This window comes from Hypomesus nipponensis, chromosome 2 (genome assembly GCF_054491055.1).
Source record: "Hypomesus nipponensis isolate SF chromosome 2, ASM5449105v1, whole genome shotgun sequence".
Taxonomy (NCBI): Eukaryota; Metazoa; Chordata; class Actinopteri; order Osmeriformes; family Osmeridae; genus Hypomesus; species Hypomesus nipponensis.
This window is the reverse complement of record NC_140362.1, coordinates 22046450-22070639: the sequence shown is the minus strand read 5'-3', so window position 1 is coordinate 22070639 and position 24190 is coordinate 22046450. Positions and strand designations below refer to the sequence as shown.

Here is a 24190-nt window from a genome sequence, read left to right as displayed (position 1 = left end):
TCACACACTCTAACTTGAGCCGTGGATGCATATATTCTCTCTTTGGGGTGATTTTCCACAACGGTGGTTTTGATTTGAATATGTGCATGTTTTCCTACGACCTCCCTGAAAGCTCCAAATGTAACAGGAAACTCGTTAAGATGCACCTCTTTTTAAAACAATCTGGCAAACTGGTCGACTGCTTAGGTTGATACTTTTCTGAATGGCTCTCTGCATGTTTGAAAATGCCTGTTACTTTTGGCTTCCTCTGTCTTTTTCTCCTCCCTTGTAAATGTCCCTTTGAAAAATGTGCCCATGTACTGCTGTTGATGAGTGAGTGTTGAGGAGTTGAACCCACTGTCTTGGATAATCAGCTTTGAAAAATGATCTACTCCTTGTCACAGTAGCAGTGACATGGTTGTTACCACTATTCTTGCCGACATGACAAACTGAATATTCTCTCTCACATGGTAGGCCAAACAGTGGTGTGTATCTATGACTATGGTTAAACCACTCCTGGTGTGTATTAAAAAACAATTCACCTCGGTATAAATCTGAAAGCACTGAAGAGGTTTTCGCAATAAATGTACAGATGTGCTTGTGTAGACGATATAAGAGACAGTGTAGTAAACAGGATCTGCGAGGTCTGCTCCATCAAAACATTTAGGTCGAGTGACAGTCGTCATTATGAGTTTGTTTCTGAAAACGAATAATATCTGACCACTGGATTAGTCTGTCCTGCCACCTGACCTAAACCAAGTGATGCTCACTGAGTCAAGATATCAGCCCCGTGTCTGGAAGATTTTGAATATACACTCATAAACTGGATGTAACTGACGGAAACATTAACACTCAAACACTTGTACACAGACACACTGAGCTGTGTTAAAAGTGGAGCGATAGTTTCTACCTCCAGTCTTGCACAGGGAAATGTATGGCTATGGCTTGACCTGATCCTTAAGACCCAAATAAAGTTAATATATTCAATATGACTCATATGATTCATTTAAAATGCGGTTCTGATAATAGAACGCTTTAATGCGATGTTATTCAGCATATAAAATAAATTATACACAACTACATTTCAGTTTCCGTAATGTGTTCTGTGAACAAAACGAATTCAAACTTAGACTGAGCTTGGGAATGTTTCTAATAATATGTGTTTCTTTCATTATACAGACAAGGCAATTGTCTTGGCTTGTGCACGGTTTTATAATTTACAGCTAATAAACGTATCCTTAGTGTTATGGTTAAAATGTTTAATCGACACGACTAAAGTGACATTGAGCGTATGGGGGCAGGTCTATTACGGAACTTTACCTTTAGCCTCCTACAAGATATCATCAGACACAACACCAGCCCACCGACCATGTATGCGTTAAGTTTCCATGAGTCCTATTGGTTAGATGTCTCAAAAGCCCATCCTGGTTCGATGGCACTAGCGAATGAAGATGCTCGATGTCATATGAAGCCTTGTTGGTCCACGCCCATGTCGCGACGCGCGAAGGCTGCTGGGAGAGTTAGTCCACTGTCTAAGCGATAAAATAGATTGGAACGGCAAAGAAAACTACAACGCACAGATCTCCTTCCCTAAACTAAAGGCACCTACAGAAGCAGCTTAGACAGACTTGCCTCCAGTGTCACTGCAAACGAAGACGGGCACACAATGGTAAGGAGATAATGTTGTCTTAAACTTGTTTTAAACGTAACCAATGCATGACAAAGCTAGAGCTAGGTCTAACTAGCTAGCTAGCCAGACGAGCACGAAGATATTTCAGCCTGGTCAGACCAACGCTGTCAGCCAGCTAGAGTTAGCTAGTTAGGATTCTGCGTCTCTTGCCAAGGTAACTTACTAATTATAGTAACGCTAACTTCCCTCTCTTAAAGGCACAGTTTACTCCAAAATCAAAAACAGTACATATTCCTCCTACATTTAATGCTATATGTATCCAACTAGATTGTTCTGGCGTGCATTGCCGAGTTTTGAAGATAGCGATGTAAAAATGTCAGCCTTCTCTCTTCTCGTCATCTAAATGGAGAAATAGTGCTACAACCAGCTAACCGTACAATAATACTGTTCTCTTCTCCCCTGTCTGTTGTGCAGGGTGACAGTCGTTGCAACGGGACACACTCCTCGGGGTCAGACCAGTCAGACCCCGAGCTGTTTGAAGCCAAGTTCAAGGAGCTGGTGACTGAATTGACAGAGAACGACTTAAAAGACGACGTCCTTGCGGATGCTCTCAACAGACTAAGAGAGGTAACTCCAGTCCGCCCATTAGTGTCTGTCAGGAGAGAGGGAATGGGCAAAACTGGAATGCTGTCAAGCTGTGTTGTAAACTATGTCTTGTGTGCCTTATTTGAGAACAGTATCTGTTTATGTGTCCCTTAAAGTCTCTTGTCTCTCCCTCTCTTTCTCTGTTTCTCCCACTCTGTCTCCCAGGTGTTGATATACAATGCACCTGGAGGCAAGAGAAACCGAGGTCTTTCTGTGATTGGTTCCCTGCGAGAGCTAGTCCCTCCCAGTGATCTCACTCATGACACAGTGCAAAGGGCCCTCCTGATTGGCTGGTGCATTGAGCTGGTAAGAGCATGGACCAATGATTATTGAGCATGGAAATGACATGTTTTCCTCAGTTTTCACACATCAACGGCAAGTCACTACACAGAATCAAAGTTACAAAGTACAAAATACACTTGGTCAGGTGTTGCTGTCTGTCCTAGCTATAGTCAGTTATACCTGTCTGTCCTAGCTATAGTCAGTTATACCTGTCTGTCCTAGCTATAGTCAGTTATACCTGTCTGTCCTAGCTATAGTCAGTTATACCTGTCTGTCCTAGCTATAGTCAGTTATACCTGTCTGTCCTAGCTATAGTCAGTTATACCTGTCTGTCCTAGCTATAGTCAGTTATACCTGTCTGTCCTAGCTATAGTCAGTTATACCTGTCTGTCTCTCTGTCTGTGTAGCTTCAAGCTTTCTTCCTGGTAGCTGATGACATCATGGATGCCTCTGTGACACGTAGGGGACAGCCCTGCTGGTACAAGAAGGTGAGTGTCTGTCTGTGTCTGTCTGTCTGTCTGTGTCTGTCTGTCTGTCTGTCTGTCCTCTTGATCATGATGAACAACAACAGGAGTTAAGGCTCTGTTTGGTTTTCCCAGGATGGAGTTGGTCTAGACGCCATCAACGACTCCTACCTCCTGGAGGGAGCGATTTACAGGCTGCTGCGCAGACACTGCAGAGGACAGCCCTACTACCTCCACCTGCTGGAGCTGTTCATGGAGGTAGCACATGCACACAGGTTACGCCATTGTCACCCAAATCCACACACACACACACACACACACACACACACAGGCTCAGACAAGCTCATAATGACGTGTGTGTCTCTGTGTACCAGACATCCTTTCAGACAGAGCTGGGTCAAGCCCTGGACCTCATGACGGCTCCTCCTGGGCAGATCGACCTCAACAGATTCACACTGGAAAGGTGAGCCAGGGAGCCTGGACTGGACATGGAACAGGATTGAGGTCTTTACAACCGACATGTACTGATGTGTCGCTAACATGTTGGAATTTATTTGAGGCTAAAACCCACATGATCTTTTCTCTCTCCATTTCTCTCTCTCAGATACAAAGCAATAGTCAAGTACAAGACTGCCTTCTACTCCTTCTATCTCCCTGTGGCGGCTGCTATGTATATGGTGAGTGTCTAACATTGACGGACCTGTAACTACAATAGTATGTGTAACAGTATAGACATACCAGCTCAGAATCGGAATCAGCTATATTCGCTAAGTAAGTTTGCACAAACATGGCAGAAAGGTGTATTCGGTAAAGATATAAGAGTTTTAAATATAAAATGTAGAACATATAAATTGTAGAGCTTGGTGTTTTAACTGTGTGCTGTGCCGTGGGCCTGCAGGCAGGGATTCAGAGCGAAGAGGAACACAACAATGCCAAGCACATCTTACTGGAGATGGGAGAGTTCTTCCAGATACAGGTGAAACAGAAACACCATCGCCAGCATAACCCACTTCTTTGAACTCCTGCAGTAAAAGGCCAGCCAAGGTTTCGTGGTGTTCTGTCTACTACAAGCATTTGTGTTTTTGTTGACGATGCTTTGCCGTTGCCAGGACGACTACCTGGATTGCTACGGCGACCCTGCGGTGACAGGGAAGATTGGTACAGACATCCAGGACAACAAGTGCAGCTGGCTGGTTGTCACGGCACTGGGGGTGATGACCTCAGAGCAGAGGACGGAGCTAGAGGTGAGCCAGGCGACATCAAACACCTCCTCCTCTCGTAGCATTAGGCTCCGTGACACGCATCACATCCTGTCCAATCCAACATGCCCTGTGCGATAAGCCATGTGAATAGGGCTGAATTGCTTATTTATTATTATTGTATCAGTGAGCGTGCGAATGACTCGTCTCTCCTCTGTGGGGCATGGGGTTCCTTGCTCCACATTGATGAACAAACGCAGCCGCAAACTTCATTCATGAAAACACTCAAGTTTTCAGGATGAGGACTGAACGTTTGAATGTTCTCCCCTCAGTCGTGTTACGGTCGCCATGACGACGCCAGTGTGGAGAAGGTCAAGGCGTTGTACGCCTCCCTCCACATGCCAGCACTGTACCGGCAGCACGAGGAGGACAGCTACCAGCGCCTACAGAAACTGATCGCGCTTCACGCCCAGAACCTGCCCCATGCTGTCTTCCTCAACTTCGCCAAGAAAATCTACAAAAGGAACAAGTGAAGTTTCCTGTTAGCGCCACAACCTATCAGGACTGGACAGGGAGTCTAACATTCATCTGGGGACATTTAGGTCCCTATTTCCTTCTCCTTGACTCCACAGATATTTCATGTAAGAGAGACTTATGTGCCGTAGGGCTAGGTAGCATCCCAATCGTAGGTGTTGAGGGGAAGGAGGTAGAGATGGAAATGGAACTAGTCCTTAAAACGCTTATGAAGCCTCAGCTCTGCTTCAGAGAAGAGCTGTCCACTCTGGATCCTATGGATTGTACACGTTCCGCCAGATCAGAGGAATAGCCTAATCTTTGTTTGGTTGATGGATGCGATGATGCCTTGTATTCGTTGCTGTTCCTGTTCACTAGCATGTTGCCGTAGCGACACTGCGTGTTGCCGTACCGACACAGCGTGTTGCCGTACCGACACTGCGTGTTGCCGTACCGACACTGCATGTTGCCGTACCGACACTGCATGTTGCCGTAGCGACACTGCTGAAAAGATCTGACGCGGGAGCCACAGGGTCAGTGTCTGGATTCTGCGCTGTGGGACAAAACCATGTTCTGTTTTCAGTTATGTACCCATGTCTGTCATGTTGTTGATATTATTAGAAAACATATTTTCTGTTTTTGTAAGTCTTTCACCAACTCTAACCTGTGGTTTTCTAAGAATTGCGATGATCATTTTAAAATGACCCCTGTAATCCACATACAGTGAGTTGAGGTTATTTAAAAATTCAAGGACTTTTTTTTGTCTCATCCGTGTGCACACACACTTTTTAAGCTTCTCTGTTAGTCTAATTTAAATATGCATATCAACCTGTTGAGACTGGCATGTCATTGCTTTAAATAAAGACATTATCCCAAGAGCTGTGAGTTTGGATGCAAAATATTTTTTGCGATTGTGAACAACTCAAGAATAAATTATACTGCAATGGAGGTGGACCTAAATCTATGGGAAATGGTGGTATATTTTAAAATGTTCCTTTTCAGGCAATCATTTCTTCGAACGAGGAAAAAGGGGAGCGGACGGGGAACATGGAGAGGTTTGTGGTGGTGAGGCAGGACAGAGGTGTGGTTACTGGTTGCGTCGAAGGGGCGGAGGGCGATGACGAGGGAGAAGGGGGTGGTCGCGAGAGGAGATGCTCTCGCTGTATCTTGGAATCATTTCTCGGTTGGAGGGGTCGCGGCGCTCTTATCCGAGACGGATTCTTACATCTCCATCTTTTAAACTACACTGACGGTGAGTACGTTCTTTTTACTTTGGTCGTTTTTTCTTTAATAGCCTACATTACCTTTTACATTTATTTCGACTACATTTCACAAGATCCACTGACCCTGAGATCATCATCATTAGGATGTCTTTGATTTGGCTGTTGCCTAAGGAACAATTATTCATTACATTCAAGAATTTATTAGGTTTAATATTTTCATGGGCCTTATTTCAATGGGCCACACTGGATAAAAGCGGGGGTGGTGGAGATGTTTGGGCGCTGCGGCTTGGGGTATACTACCTATATCCAGCCCCCCTCCCTGTTCCCCGCTCCCCGTCTCCATCAGCTTTATTGGATCAATAAATCCGGTGGTAAATACTGAAGATACGCCTGATAGAGTGTTTCTTTTTTGCGGTATATCCGCTGTACAGTTATTGCTTTTTTCAAGATTTCTCGTGCATAACTACAGACTTGATTTAGGCCCGAAATAAGCGCTTTTTGGTAGTGATTTACAGTGTATTTTCGGCCGTTTGATGTGAAGGGCACCAAGGAATATGTGCAGTATAGCCTACGGTGGATGTGCCTTAAAAAGACATACTCGCTGTTAGTCACTGCGCTGCTGCTTGGTTATTTTCTGCTCTAGTTGTTCTAGAATATACTCGTATGCGTCCTGTACAGTATGTCTAAACACGATATTGAATGTAATCTTAAAGTTTCCCTTTATCAATGTATCAATGTTTATCTACGACAGTAAACCAAAGCACTGAGAGTGTGTCCATATGTGTGTATAAAAGAAAGAAAAACGAGAGAGAGAGAGAGAGAGAGAGAGAGAGAGAGAGAGAGAGAGAGAGAGAGAGAGAGAGAGAGAGAGAGAGAGAGAGAGAGAGAGAGAGAGAGAGAGAGAGAGAGAGAGAGAGAGAGAGAGAGAGAGAGAGAGAGAGAGAGAGAGAGAGAGAGAGAGAGAGAGAGAGAGAGAGAGAGAGAGAGAGAGAGAGAGAGAGAGAGAGAGAGAGAGAGAGAGAGAGAGAGAGATGTAAAAATGATAGTGGGGGAGACAGCAGCATGAAGATACACAGAGAGACACTTCATATTAAATCTCTTCTGAAGGCTGCGCCTTCATGGCTCAATTGAGCGGAATCTCAAGGCTAAGATTCGGAGGGATGTTGGTAATTGTTAATTAGTTGAAACTATTTTTTTTTTGTGGAGATCTCAGCTGGCATTTGGCAGAGGGAGTGTGTGTGTGTGTATGTGGGCTCGTGCGTTTAGTGAGTTTGGAAAGGAGAGAGGGAGAGGAGGAATAAAAAATAAAATAAAAAAAAAGATCCAGCCTCTCCCAGCACTCGTTTAATTACGTAGCTCAGAAAGCAGTTTGATGAAGGGTCCAGGGGATGTTTTCAACTTCAAAGATTTAATAATATTTAAAATTTGAGCAGAACAAGAACGAGGTCTCTTGTGCCGATTAAGAAACATGGTGACGTAGCGTCCAGTCTCCGCTGACTCCTGTGTCTCTGTTGATGTTTCAGGACCGTTGGACTCATGCCAGGATGTAACTGCCAGGGCCTGTCTTGGTTTGGATCCTTCCGGTCTTTAGATAGAAAACCCAGTCCAGGTTTCTATAGCAACAGAAATAACTGACGGTTGCAAAAGTACCGCTTCCGCAATGCACTCCTCCCGTGCCGCGCAGCCCACGAGGCCTCGACGATTCGACACAAGCAGAAGAACCAACACCAGCGTGGAACCGAAGCCCCATGGCCCGGGTTTCCGGAGGGAAGATAAAAACATGAACACCCTCTCCACTTCCTCGACACGTCGACCTACCAAGGTTCCCCCAGAGTCTTCCAGGGTGAAGGTGGGGCCCCAGGCACGTGTGCCTGTGCTTCAGTCTAGACTGGGCCTACAGAAGCACACCTCAGGCCCTGCCACCAAGCCCAAACCCAAGAACGTCCGTGCGGCAGCAGTGTCTAACGTAGCTCCTCCCCCTCCTCCTCCTCTTCCTGTCTTGGATCCTAACTGTAACGAGCCCAGCCTGCCGTGTCTGTGTTGTGATGGCCGCTCCCCACAGGACAACAACAGCATGTTCAACCACAACCACAACAACAACAACACCATCTCTATCAGACATCAACTCAAACTCCAGCCTCCTCCTCCACCCCCACCCATGAGGCAGGAGCGGTCAGGGGTCAAGGCCCAAGCTCAGCCCCAGGCCAGCCCCGCCCAGCCCCAGGCCAGCCCCGCCCAGCCCCAGCCACCGGGCGCCTCCTCCCCCACTGCTGCTCTGGAACTGGAGGTACAGAAAGTAAAGGAGAGCTTGAACGTGGACAACAAGACTGAGGAAGAGGAGGAGGAGGAGGAAGGCAGCGTGGACGTTGATATCGAGGTCGATGTGGACGAAGACGACGATGAAGAGGAGGGAGTTGATGACGACGATGAAGATGATGATGACACGCTTGTCCCCTCGTGCTGTGACTGTCCTCCCTCCCTGTTGGACTTCTCTCTCTCCTCCTCCACCTCTTCCTCCTCCACCTCCATCAGCTCCTGCTCCGATCTGGAGCTGGACTGCGCAGATCTCTCCATGTCTCTCTCCTGTTCCCAGACGCACTCTGATCTCTCTATCGCCCTCTCACCCCAGGATCATGCGTTGGCACGGGCTCCTGAATGCTACCCTTCTTCTAGTTCGCCCCCCACCCTGCCTCTTAAAGTCTCAGACCCCACCTTTCTCTGCTCTGTGTCGCGTTCCCCTCCTCCCCTCTGCTCCCCCGACGAGGGCTACCCCTCCGCCCCTGCCTCCCCTTCGTCCGACTACCTGGGAATCAAAGGCCAGGCAGGGCATCTGGGTTCAGGGGTCAGTAAGCTTGGCTTAATGGACTTCCTGGAATCGATGGGAGAGTTCGGAAAGATGGAACGCTTCAGTCAGGTGATCCAGGTGGCTCGCTGGGACCTGGATGGGGATCCCTCGGGAGACCTGCTGAGGGATCGACTGGATCACCTGGATCGTCTGGAGAAGGTCAACAGACAGGTTAAGCTGGCCCACATTACCAGGCTCCACGAGAAGGGTCTGGATCTGGCCGACCTGCGAGAGGCGGATTTCTCAGATGTTTTGGACGAGATGGGGAACGTTGACATTCCCTGGAAGCTGTACAAAAGACGATCGTTGGGAGATTCCCAGGAGTTCTCGGATGCCGGGGTGGACCTCACAGCCCCTTCAGACACTGAGGAGACCCTGGCTTCCGACTCTCAGACTCCGTCTCCTGTGGAGCCACCCCCCAGACCTCCCAAACCTCCGGCCCGCCACGCCAGCGTGAGCTCCGACCTCCACACCTACATCAACATCAGCCGAGAGCCCTCCTCCATCTGCACCTCGCCCTGCCCCATCCTCTCCACCTTCTCCCCAACCTCCTCCTCCCCCTCTTTCTCCACCTTCAGGTGTGAGAAACCCCTGCCCCCGTCTCCCCCATCCATTCCTCCTCTCCCAGTCTCTCAGCCCCTCCCTTACTTCTCCCTCTACGCTGGCCCTCCTCCTCCCTCCGTTCCCTCCCTCGTACCCCCCATCCCCCCCCCTCGGAGGCGACACCTCGCCCGCAAGGAGGCGCAGAGGCTGGCTGCTCTCCAAGCGGAGCAGGAAAAGACCCCCTTCTGCCTGCCCCCTCCCACCTCACGTCCCCCTCCTCTCCCCCCTCACCCAGTCATCTCCATCTCCACCTCCTCCCCCCCTGCCGTCCCTCCCCCACCAGCCCTGCCTCCTCCTCCTTCCTTCCATGCCTTAGATGTAGAGATCAGGAAGCTTCTGATGCTGGCTGGACTGACCCAAGCAGAGCTTCAGAAGCTGAGTCCAGAGCTGGGGGTCTGTGTCGGGGGACTGGAGGAGCAGGAGCAGGGCCTGAAGCTTCACCTGAGCAGACCTGGAGAGCCACCGGAACGAGGGACCCCTAGGAGGCAGGACAGAAAGGGGGAGGAGGAATATGATATAGATGGGATGACTTTGGATGAATGGAGAGTTGGAGGAAAGTTAGAGGTGGAAAGGCATAGAGGGATTGACGCCCTCGGAGAAGCAGAAGAAGAAGAAGCCAAGAAGGAGGAGAGCAGGAGTCCACCGAGGACCACGTCCTTTACCGAGATGGCGAAGAGAAGGAACAGAAGAAGTGGGTTTGGGGCCCTTGAACCGTCCTACATCACTGGCCTCAGCAAGGCTGCTGATAAGAAAGCTACAAACATGACCTTCAGTTACTCCCCTGTGTTCTCGGATCCCCCTCCCCCTCCTCCTCCACGACCTTTACCCCCAGTCCCCCCCACCCTGCCTCCTATCAAAGTCTGCACCCTCACTGCCAACTCCTTCAGACCTGACCGATTTGATTGGCTGATGGCGTTTTCACCCGACGGGGAAACGCCACCACTGCCCCCAAGAAAACATGAGCTGGTGAGTCCACCGAAGAAGACCACCTCCCCGAAGACCACAACCTCCCAGAAGACCACAACCTCTCCGAAGACCACAACCTCCCAGAAGACCACAACCTCCCAGAAGACCACAACCTCCCCGAAGACCACAACCTCCCCGAAGACCACAATCTCCCCGAAGACCACAACCTCCCCGAAGACCACATCCTCTTCAGGGTCTACCTCAGGGAGGGGATCAGGGTCAGGGTCAGGGTCAAATGTGACGACCTTCAAGGAGCTGCGTAACCGTAGCAAGTCCAGCTTCCCCGCCACTCAGATCATAACCGACCCAGACCCCGACCCCAACATCATCACCCCTGACCCTGACATACTCTACAACCTCAAATGGAGGAGGGAGAAGACGGACGGGGACGATGTCCAATGGGAGTACACCTCCCAGGCTCAGGCCGTCTTCATGAACCCGCCCCCTCTGACCTCATTGGCTGCCCTCAGAGAAATGTTCCAGAAAGAGGATGATGACATTAGACAACCCGAAGTGCGTCCGTCACGGAAGATTGGGTGTTCGGCCAGCGAGGGAGACCTGTGGCTGAGGGGGCTAGAGAGAGAAGGGGATGGAGAGATGAGGGAGGATGAGGAAGGAGAAGGAGATGAAGAGATGGAGGTGAGAGGAAGAGCGGATGGAGGAAGAACACTGGAGTCCAGAACCACAGGTGAGTGATGACGATGGTGATGGTGGTGATGATGATGAAGGTGGTGATGGTAATGATGATGCTGAAGGTGGTGGTGATGATGATGATGGTGTTCAGTAGTTCGCCTCTAATAGTGAAGATACTGCCATACGATTACGATGATGACGATTATGAGCAAATAACAGGATTTGAGCAGGTGGAAATTTCGAGACGTTACATTTCCTAATGTAACTCCATAGAAAGCTGTCTGTGAAGCAAATGAGTCCTCTTTTTGAGAGATAATGGGCGACTACTGACAGGAAACGGTGCACAACCACTTTCTGTCAAAAAATACACAGAGAAAGAAAGTAACAGATGGAGATAGACGAAGACACTGAGAGATGGGGTTCAGTTTTGAACTCAGGGAGAGGGAGAGGTGATGTGAGGAGCATAGATACGGGAATTGCTACCAGCTGTTTCCTGTGGACATGGTGATCTGGGTGTGATGTCATCGCTGCCTTATTCAATTATTCATCCACTCTGCAGACCAGGGTGGGGGGTAACAGAGTGCTCATGCTGCTCTCCTGCTCCATCTGTCCACCCCTGCTACCCTCCAGTTCTCTCCATCTTCCCGTCCGCACCCATCTCTCTCACACCTTCCTGTGGGTTTCCTCTCCTCTCCTCTCATGTCTTTTTGTCTGACTTTGACCATCTGACCCTGTTTTGCCCCCCTCCCCCTGTCAGTGTATCTTCACATTTTGGTGAGTCATTTATGCTGCTTTCCTCCATCTCCTCCTTCCTCTCTTCTGTCCTTGACCTAACCCTTGAATGTTTTTCCTCTCCTCTCCATCTCTGGTCTCTCTGCTGGGCGTATCTCCCAGAGGCACATCTAACTCATATCGTGTTTCCGTAACTCGTTTTCAACCTGTGTACAGAAGCCTTGTGGTTTTTGTGTGACTTTGACACAACAGTAAGGCAGACCTAGAAGTCTTCTAACAAATCTGTGTCGATAAGTGTAGGGCTAGTGCAATGAACATATCTTGATGTGGTTGAACCTAGTTTTCCTATGGTCTTTGTTACACTTTCAAAGAGGTTAAGTGTGTGTATTCAAGTGTATGTGCAACACTCCAAGCTGTTGCTGTTCTCCCAGGAGAGTGTTTGTTCCATGAGAAACTAAAGCATGCACTCTTATTACCGGGCAACCTTCACCACTTCACAACCGACTCTGTCAGGAAGCCGAAGGTAGTGTACACCTTTAAGAAAAAAAGGGGGCGGGACTCCCTATTTGACCAATGACAGAAAGTTAGTGCCAGAAAAACAGGAAGTGCTATAGTTGGGCTGTGTTTGAAAGACAATAAGCTCCACACAAGAGAAGACGAGACAAGGTATGGTGGTCATTTAACTTGAAGCTTTAAACCAGTCACATGACACCAAAAGTGTGGTGTCAACAGTAACAAATGTGGAGTGAAGTGAAGAGGAGAACAGTGCGACTGCAGTAACAGAACTCTGAAGACTGACTCAGCATAACACTGTACTGAAGCCCTGAAGAGGTAGAGGAAGGAGGGAGGGAGGGATGGGGGAGAGAGAGAGGGAACGAGAGAGAGGTGATTCAGAGGTGATACCTGCTGCATTGTATCACCAGCGAAACCCTGCTCATGACAGGAGCTAGTTTAACAAGGTGTAGAAGAGAGGAGGCTGGAGGTGTTCTAGAGACTGAAACTACAGGCTGCCTGTGACAACAGGGAGTCACAGGATATATATCATGTTGTTGCTCTAGGAAATGTACTTCAGTTATCTAGACCTCTTAAACTCAGAACTTTGACTACGGCTCATGACTCACCTCCATTGACTGTCATGCACTGTAGGTATCTGTGTGTGTGTTTGTGTTGGACCAGACAGTCAGACCTGTGTCGTGTTGATATTGCATTACTGCATGTTTTCTTAAGAGTTCTGCCGGTTTACATTCATGAATCTGCATTCTTCTATCGTCGGACACTAACATTTTCTCATCTTTCTCTCTCCTTCCCATTTATTTGCTACGTTGGTTTTATTTTCTACTCCTTTCATTCTTTCTCACCGTTCTGTTGCCGTTAACGTTTGGCTTTGCTTCCCCTCCGCCTCCCCCCTCCCTGCTTCCCCTGCCCCCCTCACCCCCCTCGCCTGCCCTCCTCCCCCCTCCCTGCCGCCCCTGCCCTGCCTCCATGGCTTCTGGGTGAGCAGTGTCCTCGCCCCCTCTGTCCCTGGCTCGCGCCCGTGCCCAACCCCAGCCCTACCCCTACTTCCTGCACTCCGCCTTCCCCCGCTACCGGCCAGGCTTCTGCAGCATCCCACCCAGGCCAGAGGCCACGCCCCTTCTCCCTGCGGAGGCTGAACCCCGAGCTGGGCCTCCCAGCCCGGCCCCACCTCCCTCCCCTCCCCACAGCGTCCCAGACAGAGACTCAGGGTATCACCATGGGAGCAGGTCTGGAGGCAGGTCTGGAGGCAGCCCTGACTCTGACTCCAAGTTCAATGAAGGCTTAGACTCACCCAGTTACGGAGGCGACTTCCAGAGAAACATAGACTCGGTGTATCGCTACGTAAACGACTCTCAAACAAAAGCAGACGGGGACCATGGCTTTGGCTGTGACTCGGTCAGTAACTTTGGCTGTGACTCCGTCAGTAACTTTGACTCGCTGTACGTGGCTGACTCTGAGAAACCCCCTACCGCCCACACTGACGTGCACACACCTGGCGGCTGCTCCACCCCGTATAAAAACATGGAAGCCATGTTGACGTATGCCCACACACGCACTGTGGGTGTGGAACACACAGACTCAGCCTCTATCTCACTGGGTGACTCTGCTTACGGGGACAGCTCACACTCACCGCTCACACACGGCTCCCCTCAGCTGGACAGGAACCGCAACATGACCAGGGCTTGTAAAGACCTCCCACCCCTGCCCACATACTACCTCTACCATCCCAAGAACTGCCCCCTGCACCGGGGGGCCCCTCCCCGCCTCTCCCCCATCGGCGCTCTCTCCCCCCCTCTGCGCTCCGGTGCTCCCCCTCCTGGTCTGGAGGGCTCCCGTCTCTGCTCCCCCCTCTTCCCCCGCTCACACACTCTCCCTGCCCTGGCTGCCCCCCTCTACTACCCCTACCTGTACCCCCCCACCCCCCCCAGGAAGTCCCCTGCCCCTCTGACACTCAACCAGGCTCCACCGCTGCCCTGTGCGCTGAGTAAGAACTCTCTCTTGTCTCTCTCCTCTCCCTTTCTCTCTCCTCTCTCTCTCTCTCTCTCTCTCTCTCTCTCTCTCTCTCTCTCTCTCTCTCTCTCTCCTTATCTCTCCCCCCCCCCCCCCCCCTCTCTCTCTCTCTCTCTCTCCCTCACACCCCCTCGGTCCGTCACTCTGTCTGTCTAACATCCTGTTCGCTTGCCTGTCTGCCTGCCTGTCTGCCTGCCTGTCTGTCTGTCTGGGCTGAATAGGGGACTTTCCACGTCATCTCTCCCGTTTCTGCAGATCTGAATGAACTGGAGAGGTGTGAGTCATGTGGTAGGAGCTCCCTGGACACTGCTGACATCAGCACGGTTCCCTCAGATCTGCACAGGAGAGGAGAAGCTTGGACTCTCTTAGGCTGATCATATTTCTCAGTCTGTCTGCCTCTGTGGCCTGTCTGTCTGCCTGTCTGTCTGTCTGTCTGCCTGTCTGTAGACATCGGTGTAGTCTGTCTAGTGTTGATATTGCATGTGTGTTTTAATGAACATGGTTTCCATACATAACCTAGATAAATTCATGGCTTCTTCACTGATAGTGTGTGTGCTACTGGCCACGGGCCAGGCTCGAAACTAACACAGTGTTGAGTGTATAAATGTTACAGCTACATTTATATACCTGGTTTGTGTTATAAGATGAAGGCAAAACGAAGATTGAAATGTGCTTATCGTGCTGAAACCTGTCTTGCATGTGTTTCGGTTTCTGTTTGAGGTTTGTGTTCATACTGTAGGATCTCTCCCCCCAGGACCTTACAGTGTGTGTGTGTGTGCATGTGTGAGAGAGAGAGTTAATGTGCGTGTGTCAAGGTTAATGCATGGCCAACGTTCCTCCTATGGATGTGTGCTTCCATTCCCCCCTCCTCCCTCACGACAGTGTTGCTGTGGTCCAGGAGACACGACTGGCTAGACTGTGGCTCTGCTGCTGCTGAGTGCTGCTTGGACTACCACCTGGCTACCTGCTCCCACTAATGACACTAATAACGCTTATCCACCGTCTGGTATTCTTTAGAGCTGAATGTCATTTTTTCTGTATGGCGTTGGGATCATCAGGTTGTGTTTCTGTCTGTGTCGGTCTCAGCGGTCCGCAGTGTGTCGTTCGCCGGTTCAGAACAAAAAGGCTTGACTTCCTGGATGGGAGAAAATGTGCAGGGTCCTGTGAGAGGTCTTGGGCTGTCCTCTCTGTGCCTGCAGGAAAAGAGAGGTGACGTTCTTCACACACCTTACACAGTTTACGCTGCCTGCTGTCATACCGCATGTGTGCCCCCCTCCTGGGATGCGTAGCGTGCTGATTGGTTGATCCTCCTCGCAGCTCTGGTCAGTTCGGTCAGCGTGGCAGTGGAGGCTGTGCTGGGCCAGTTCAGCTCCTCCAGGACTCTGGTGCAGAAGGTCAGTCCAGCATACACCCACGCACAATACACCGCCTCCAATGTTACTGTCATCCATCAATGAATTGTTGAAATATACCTCTCCTCTCTCCCCTCTGTCTATCTGTCTCTTCTCCCATGTCCATAGCCTGTTTATGAGGTACTACTAGAATGTCCATAGTCCCTTCTTGTCATTAGTCCTGACCCTCCCTGTGCACTAACTCCAGGCTGCTTCCCCACCGCCCCATCATCTCTCTCTCTCCCTCTGGGCCCTCCTCTCCTCCCTCCTCCTCCTCTCCTCCCTCCTCCTCCTCTCCTCTTCTCCCTCCTCCTCCTCTCCTCTCCTCCACTCTCTCCACGCTCATCCATCTTTCTGGCTCTATGCCCTCCTTCTTCACCCCTCCCTTCTTCCTTTCCTGCTCTCCACCTGTTCTCCCTCTCCCTCCCCCTCTCCTCCCCCTGTGCAGGCGCTGTCAGGAGACAGTAGTGTCAATCCGTCTGTGGGTCGCCTGGCGCTGCAGTGTCTCTGCCCCGCCCTGCGCAGCCTGCTGTCCGATGGCCTCAAGCCCCACCAGAATGACCTTATTGCAGGCAGGAGGCCAAATTCAGCCTGGGGACTGGTCCAGGCCTCCACCAAGTCAGGTAGGAAACACTGAGGCTCAGTACTGAGGAGAATGGCCCTCCAGTACAGACAAGACAGACCCTCTCTATTACTCAACATATCAAAGGCTTCTTTCACTCTGTCAGACGTGTGGTTATTGATTCTTCTCATTATAACCTCCTTTGTGTCAGTCTGGCCTTTGTTTTCCATTTCTCTCCTCTTTCTCTTTCTTCACCCTCCCGTTGTACTCGTTATCTTGTTGAGTCACTCTCCTCCTCCTCCTCCCCCTCCTCCTCCTCCTCCCCCTCCCTCTCCTCCTCCTCTTCTCTTTTCCCTCCTTCTAGCATTCTCAGCCATCCTTATTATCAGTGATCTGTTCTTGTTTAATTTCAATGTCAGTAAATTCAGGTTCACGTCAACATAACATATTGATTCGACATCGATTTGTTTTCAGAGCCAAAACCTGTCTCTGTTTTTCTCTGCCTCCCCCCCCCCCTCCAGGGCCTGGTACCGCAGCCTTGCACAGCATTCAGACTCGTGTTGGAGAGCTAACACAGCTGAGACAAAGCAAACACAGGTTCAACGCCTTCCTGCTTGGCCTGCTCAAGTAAGACATCTCTGCACGCTCCTCCCCTTTCCTGTTCCTCCTCTCCTCCCCTCCACTCCTCCTCTCCTCCTCCCCTCCACTCCTCCTCTCCTCCTTTCCTCCCCTCATCCCCTCATCCCCTCCAGGGTCCTGTGATGAATCCTTGAGTCATCAAGCTGCATGTTGGCAGCTCACATATAGCAGATGGAGAAAAGGCTAAATGGAAGTACAGATGTTTTTTCCAATTAGTGTTATGACAGCGGACAATGTTAATGTTATGACAGCGGACAATGTTAATGTTATGACAGCGGATGATGTTGGTGTTATGACGGCAGATGATGTCAACTCATACAAACACAGTAAATCTCACAGCTAATTTAACACCATTAGGGTTTATATAGGGGCATTTCATAAGAGGGGATCATTATAAACCACTCCTTATATATAACACACCTGGTGTTCAATTAACACTTTAAAATGTACTGTGTAGTATGTGTGCAAACAGAGATGGTACAGTCCACACATCCACCCCCAGAGATGGTACAGTCCGCACATCCTTCACTCAAGTAGAATTTACAGATACTCATTTTTAAAAGACTCTGGTAAAAGTTGAAGTGCTGACTACGCTTTTTCACTCAAGTTAAAGTAAAGTGTTGGCTCTGACATTTACTTAGTCAAGTTTATTTGTATAACACATTTCGACAAGGCAATTCAAAATGCTTCACATAAACCATTTTAAAAGCCTCAAAACAGTGCAAAAGAAAACAAGATTTGAAACAACTAAGAACATTCAATAAAACATTTAAAACTGTCAAAAAACAAGAACTAGAATAAAAGTAAAAAGTAGCCATTACCTGTTGAACATGACATCATCGCTTTAAATATATACATATTCTTGTTGCACTGTCTACCTTGCACCATGGTAGCTTTCTAAGACTAGCTTACGTTTGTTGTTGTTTTCTAAACTGTTTTTTCACACAAAACATGACACCAAAAAGTTTAAATTTTTTCAAAACTTGTTTTCAACCTTTCCAAAATTGTTGTTACACTGTTATTACACTTATTACACTATCATTACACTGTTGCAGAGATGCCCAAAAATCTGCGAAAACTTTACTTTCCATCTCTGTGTAACACATACATTCATATTGTCATATTCAAACAATGTTTTTGTTTTTTTCTCACAGCAACAAGCTGCTGGATTTCTGGCTCTCTCACCTGCAGTCCTGCAGTGGTAAGTCGACAGCCTGTCAGTCCTTCAGCAGGGCTGTCAGCCTGTCAGTCTCTGGCGTTAAGACTCTCTCTCTCCCTCTTTCTTCCCAGACGTCCTGGAGACGTTTTATCGTCCCACTTCCTTCATGCGCCTGTCCTCTACTTCCTGCCAGCCTCTCTTTGAAGAGCTCCTCCTCCTCCTGCAGCCGCTGGGCCTGCTGACCTTTAACCTTGACCTGCTCTTCCAGCACCACCATCTCGAGCCAGCCAATCAAAGCCCAGACAGCCCTAGCCCACCCAATCAGGACGCAGGGTTCAGGCTCTCACCACGAGGGGCGGCTGCTAATTGGCTGGGTACAAGCTACTTTGAGAGCCTGTCGGAGCTTGATTCTGGGAGCGTGGAACTTGAGGAGACCAATGTCAGAGCTAGTTCCTGTTCAATGGCTGATTCGCTGGCTGGAGGGTTGGGGGAGTTGGCCAATGGCGGTGCGGCGTCTGTGAAGGTCCCTGTCTGTCTGGGGAAGACAAGCCCTCAGCTGCTGTGGGTGCAGGACAAGGAGATAAGGAACATAGCGCCCCCTAGTGACGGAGAGGCCAGCTTATCCCAGCAGGCCGGACAGGTAAGTGCATCTCTGCTGGTTTGAATGTCCCGCGGTGTGTGATGGAGCGTCTGTGTGTTCTGACTTCATGAATGTTCTCCGTTCTCTGCCAAGGTCCTCCAGCAGGGATGGGGGGCTGTGATGCGCTGGGGGGGCCGGCTGGGACAGAACTGGACAGAGCTGAGCCCAGGGGTGACATGCAGACCTCCAGACCTCCAGGGCCAGGCTCTGCAGACTGACCCCAGTGGGAGTGAGCGTCCTCGGGCACACAGTGCTGCTGTTGTCCCCTGGAGCTTTGGGAGACTGTTTGGAGCCTCTAAAGACTCCATGACACCCACCCCACCCAGCAGGTCAGTTTGTGTCGTGTGTGTTGACTTGTGTGTAATAGACGTCTCCGTGTGTGTGTTCACGTGGCGTGAATGCTTTCAGTACACGTACCCTGTCCCTCGACACACAACACACTTACTTCTCCTTTATAATTTGTCTTTTTCTTCTTTTTCTTCTCCCCATTATGTATCTCTCTCTCTCTCCTCCCCTCCACCTCTTCACTCTCATCCGACTCTCCAGACGTCCTTCTCAGTGGCTGGCTCCTGGCGTGACTGTTCTGACCCGCATGGTCAGCAGCAGTTCCACCCCCACACTCAAGAGGGCGCTGGAGCCCGAGGCCAAGTGCCAGATAGAGATGGAGAGACAGAGGGAGGGCGACACTGAGGAAGACACAGACAAGCCACGCCCCCTCAGGTAGGACACTCGGGAGGAGGGCCAACAGGTGCTGCTGTTCCTTTAGATATTAACGAGGCTGTGTGGAAGTATGCTAATCACAGCCCGCGTGTGCGCCCCCTGCAGGTCGGTCAGGACGCTGTGCGATCACTCTGGCACGGGGGCGGAGCTTAGCTTCCAGAAGGGGGAGGAGCTAGTCATCTTGGGGGGCGTCGACCACGACTGGATTCGCTGCCGTCAAGGAGAAAAGGAAGGCCTCGTGCCCATTGGCTACACCTCCTTAATCATGTGACTTCAGTTGCCGGATTGCTGCTGATATTAGAATTTAAGAACAAAAAAAAACAACAAAAAACAAAAAAGATGAATAATGAGAGGTTGTGTTCAGGTACTAATACTCTGGAAGAGATAGTTCACACTTAAATCAAGATGGTCTGAAATGTAGGTACATAGCTTACAACACCATCTGCTGTATTCAGTTCACCGTGTGAGTAAACAGCAGCCACACTAACCCACACACAAACAGGTGTGAGTCCCCTTAATTCAGTGGTATTTGTTTGTATGGAATTTCACAGGGAACAAGACAAGTACAACAGATGGTGTGCAATAACAACTCCACTGAAATCGACAACACTTCTCATCTTTGATTTCGGGGTGATTTATCTCTTGTTCCTTGTTTCTCCATCCTCTCTCCTCGGTGACCAAAGATCTGGCAGCATCTGGATGAGTCTGAGCCGGATGAGATCTGTGCTTAACTCAGCTCCTCCCCGCGCTCTCAGATCTGTGGTCACTGAGGCGTGGCGGCCTGCTAGTCAGGTGTTTCCCTGCTGCGTCGTCGTAGAGACGTGGCTCAGACCAGCCGGCCGTCCAGTGGAGGAAGGCGTGTTAGAGTATTGGCCTGTAGTTCCTGTTGCGTAGAGATGTAACTTAGTGACCCGTAGCTGTGTTCTGTGACCTCTCTGTTCACCCCAACCTCCTTCCCCTGTGGCCTGGTTTGTGTGTTGACATGTTTCTGCAACTATTAAGCGTTAAATGATAACTATTTGACTGTATAAATATACATACAAAATATATATAGGTATATGAATATAGACTGGTTTTACCAAGATAAATAGAAAGATGGATGAACACGAGAAAAACAGATAAGCGATAATTCAAAGATAAAACTTTCAAGGTTGATCAAGAGTTTAACTCGTAAGTGATCGGCCCTTTGATTTTGCTGCTCTCCCCATATCTCTTACACAATTCTAGTTTTTAGTAGCCCCTCCCCCACACAGACTGTGGATGTGCTGTGTCACGTGATCTGGTGTCTGAAGGCTTCTTCCTGTGTGTTGTATTTCCTCCCACCCTCTTAGCATCATATCCACGTCATCGGTAGATATAATCTCATATGTTTAGTCCCTGAATGCGTAGGACTGTGAATGCTTTGAATGAATGCAAAAGAATATGTATTTAGCCAACATATCTGCCCTACTGTCAAGACAGCACAGTATACTCTAACTAGCGTAGCAGTACTGTAGCTGAGATACGCTCCTCCTCTTCAGTCTCACATCCAGACACTTCATAGGCTACCAGCTGAACCATCCACCTCGCAGACACTCAGCATTCGACCAATCAGAGCTTACGAGCATATTTTCCTTCCCTGTTTCTGATTGGACCACAGCTGTAAAAACCCACACCTGTGTAAGTGAATGGCTGCCTAGTCCCAGAGTCTGTGTGACTGAACGATCACATGCTACCTTACCCTACTTGTCATGTTTAAACATGTTAGATGATCATCGTTAATATTATTAGTAGTGGTCGTGCAAGATGTTCAAGTGGTAGTGTATTGATAACAATGTTAAATCACTAACAATATGCTGTATGGTATTTTAGGATTTGGTTGGTAGTTATTCTGTAGAATTAGCGTTATGACTATGCATATCATGTACTTCTCAAAGCTCTCTGGTTGAAAGATTCTGCGGTGATCATAGTTTATTTGCTTTTAAAGCTCCATACTAGAATGCAGTGCTCCAGACATTCAAGTGTCTTTTGTAAAGTCTTATATTACTACACCTACCTTGAATGACCTAACCCTTAACTTGAATTCAGGAAACACAACTGTTGAAATGTCTTTTTGATTGGCTGGGAAAGGCGCAGTAAAGGTCTTCGTGCCAACAAGCCATGTAGCCTGAGCATAATGTTACTATGACGATGCTCAAGGGTAAAATGACCCTGGCAGACATGTTTTCCAAAAGTACTGTATGGTGTCTCGTTAGGAATACACACCACCCTCTGTGGCTGCCATTCAATGTCCAAGCCCTAGACGATATAAATGTATTTGCAGATAAATAATAAACAATATAAGGTAGTATTGTGTTTGTCAAGATTACCCATTTATCTTGACGGTTTAGGATTTTGTTCTGGTTGATTCAGGTTTATTTTTATGTTTGATGTTTAATGATCGTCTTAATGCTTTTGTATCAGATGTTAATTTATTGGATGTTATTTTTGGAGATGTGCTGAGATTTCTGGAAGGTAAACAGCCGTCTCATGTGAGCACCCCTATCTGACTCTATCTATCTGGGGTTCTGCGTGTGTTCGTGTGTGTGCGCGCGCCTGCACATGTTCATGTGAGACCATGCATCTGTACTCCCACGTGCCCGTGTGCACGTGTGAGCGTGCACGTGTGTGTAGCAGCGTGTTTCTGTATTCTGGTGTGATGTAGGCTGCCCTGCCCTCTATCTTACTGTTGCATTTATAGTAGCTACTGCCCTTTTAGTGCCAGTCACAGTCAAACCCCTGCATGTGCTTGTTTGTAAATATATCCAATAAATAATCAATATACACCAGTCCTTCCTCATGTGTTGGTGTGTGTTGAGGGGTCATGGGGTGAGGGTCAGATAGACTTGGATAGAAAGTCTTTGGTACGACTGTTTCTACGGATGATCTACAGCAAGAGTGATGAGGGAGGACCGCGCCGCAGAACTCCCTTCTCACCACTAGAGGGCACTGTTTGTCCGGTCATGAGGGCTAACCTGAAGGAGCTCCAGTGAAGTGCCTAGTAGACTGAGGAACATCTGTTAGCTTGGACAGTCCCGCTCCGCAAAGAGTTACACGAACACATCAAACACGGTCGCGTTGACGAAAATTGCATTTTATTGTCATCAATATAAAGGCAAAGGTTTGAAATGACATTCGTTGACAAGGAGCTATGCTTTTCTTCTTTTCGGTATAGTTTTCAGAATCTATCGCGAAATGGTACATGTCATGCAAACTAAATATATAGGTTTTGTATTTTATATTTGCTATCACGTTAACCACTGGCAATGATGTAGTGCTTTCAGTTTAATATGAAAGGGACGACACATGTAAACAGTCAAATAAATGGCACTTTCTTGGTTTGATGATGCAGACAGGCCACCTCAAACCACAGAGAGCTACCGTATATAAACGTAACACAAGCAATCTGTTCTCTTCGCTGATTGTCCGACCCAGCTACAAAAAACAACCTTCCACTAGGGGAAAAAAGCGAACATGTCAAATAGAAAACAAAACATTAAAAAAGTCAAACTGTATACAATCATAGTCCATTAAGAGAAATATTTGATCCAATTTCACATTGGTCAGTTTTGTTTAAATACGTTTTAGTAAAATGAAGGCCTTTGATTAGCTTTTCCTCTTCTGTATAATACTAATAATTACATTACTGATATCTGAGAAAGTGCATAAATCTATGAGCTTAATTGTTCTGTTCACCCTATGTATATGCATGTATATATATACACTGCATATAAATACAGTAGGCTATATGTTTGTGTATGTATGTACATTCACATGGAGCTCAATGCCATTATATTTCTACTGTTACCCCATGTATAAGAATAAACGTACTTCTAAATCTTTACAGGTAAATGAGCTTAAATGACCATATTCACCAGTTCACAACTTTATCAAATCAAAAGGGGAAATGGGAGATATTGCTTTAAAGACTGCATTCATTTGGGTACATACTGTTTACTACATGGCACTTCACCAGAGCAGTGTCAGCAGTACTCTCTCTCTCTCTCTGATTGTTCCTGCTCTCTCAGGAGAGGGAAACTATATCAAAGGCCGTCTGAAGTTGAACATCACTCGAGAGCTCATACCCTCCCCAGAGACAACACGGGAAAATACTCACACAAATACATATATATATATATGCCGTTATTTGAGAGCGCTAAATTTGCCCTTTGAAAATAATCTCATTCAAAAACCCTCATTAAAAAGTCTATTGCAGTGAAGCCACGATTATGGCCGCCACTAGACATCGCCCTTCTCCTCCAACCATATGGCACAGCTTCCTCTCCCTGTCTTAATGTCATGTACAACATCATGAAGGTCTAATTAAAGTCATAGGTGCCTTTCCTATTATCTCAGTCAAAGTAGACCAGGGGAAGTGGACAAGGAGAGGTAGCTAGTTCTTAATTTTGAGACACAGCCCTTGTCTCAGAGAGCAGGGAAATCTGGAACACTGCCAGTTTGCTTAAGGTGCCAAAGTAAGAGACATCAAACTGCCTGTGTGTGTGTGTGTTTGTGTGTGTGTGTGTGTGTGTGTGTGTTTGTGTGTGTGTGTGTGTTTGTGTGTGTCGACCCAACTATTTTTAGTGTCCACTTGGCATGCAGTCTTTAGTGTGCTGTTGCTCTCTCCAGCACTAGTGCAAATTCAGTTTAAGCTGGTCTCTCTCTGTCTTTTTCTCTCTCTCTCTCTCTCTCTCTCTCTCTCTCTGTCTTTCTCTCTCTCTCTCTCTCTGTCTCTTTCCTCTTGTCTCTCCAGAGGGCTGTTGTGTGTGTGCACGTGTGTGTGCACGTGTCTGGCCTCCACACCAACACTAGGATTCTGCC

At 48.4% G+C, this 24190-nt stretch overlaps 2 protein-coding genes across 2 annotated transcripts; both read left to right on the top strand.

The window, feature by feature from the left end:
* Positions 1-1523: 1523 nt before the first annotated feature.
* fdps (farnesyl diphosphate synthase (farnesyl pyrophosphate synthetase, dimethylallyltranstransferase, geranyltranstransferase)) lies at positions 1524-5701 on the top strand. The gene is made up of 10 exons (XM_084671266.1): positions 1524-1648; positions 2084-2236; positions 2420-2560; positions 2944-3024; positions 3136-3258; positions 3375-3463; positions 3605-3677; positions 3899-3976; positions 4110-4244; positions 4532-5701. The coding sequence occupies exons 1-10, from the start codon at positions 1646-1648 to the stop codon at positions 4730-4732; spliced, it is 1077 nt and encodes a 358-aa protein (XP_084527392.1). The 5' UTR covers positions 1524-1645; the 3' UTR covers positions 4733-5701.
* A 1894-nt stretch (positions 5702-7595) lies between these two features.
* On the top strand, positions 7596-22158 carry rusc1 (RUN and SH3 domain containing 1). The gene is made up of 12 exons (XM_084669178.1): positions 7596-10349; positions 10473-11037; positions 13216-14214; positions 15327-15449; positions 15558-15634; positions 16080-16254; positions 16715-16820; positions 17987-18033; positions 18123-18631; positions 18725-18960; positions 19178-19351; positions 19457-22158. Exons 1-12 carry the CDS (start codon positions 7596-7598, stop codon positions 19620-19622), a joined length of 5931 nt encoding a protein of 1976 aa, XP_084525304.1. The 3' UTR covers positions 19623-22158.
* Positions 22159-24190: the final 2032 nt, after the last annotated feature.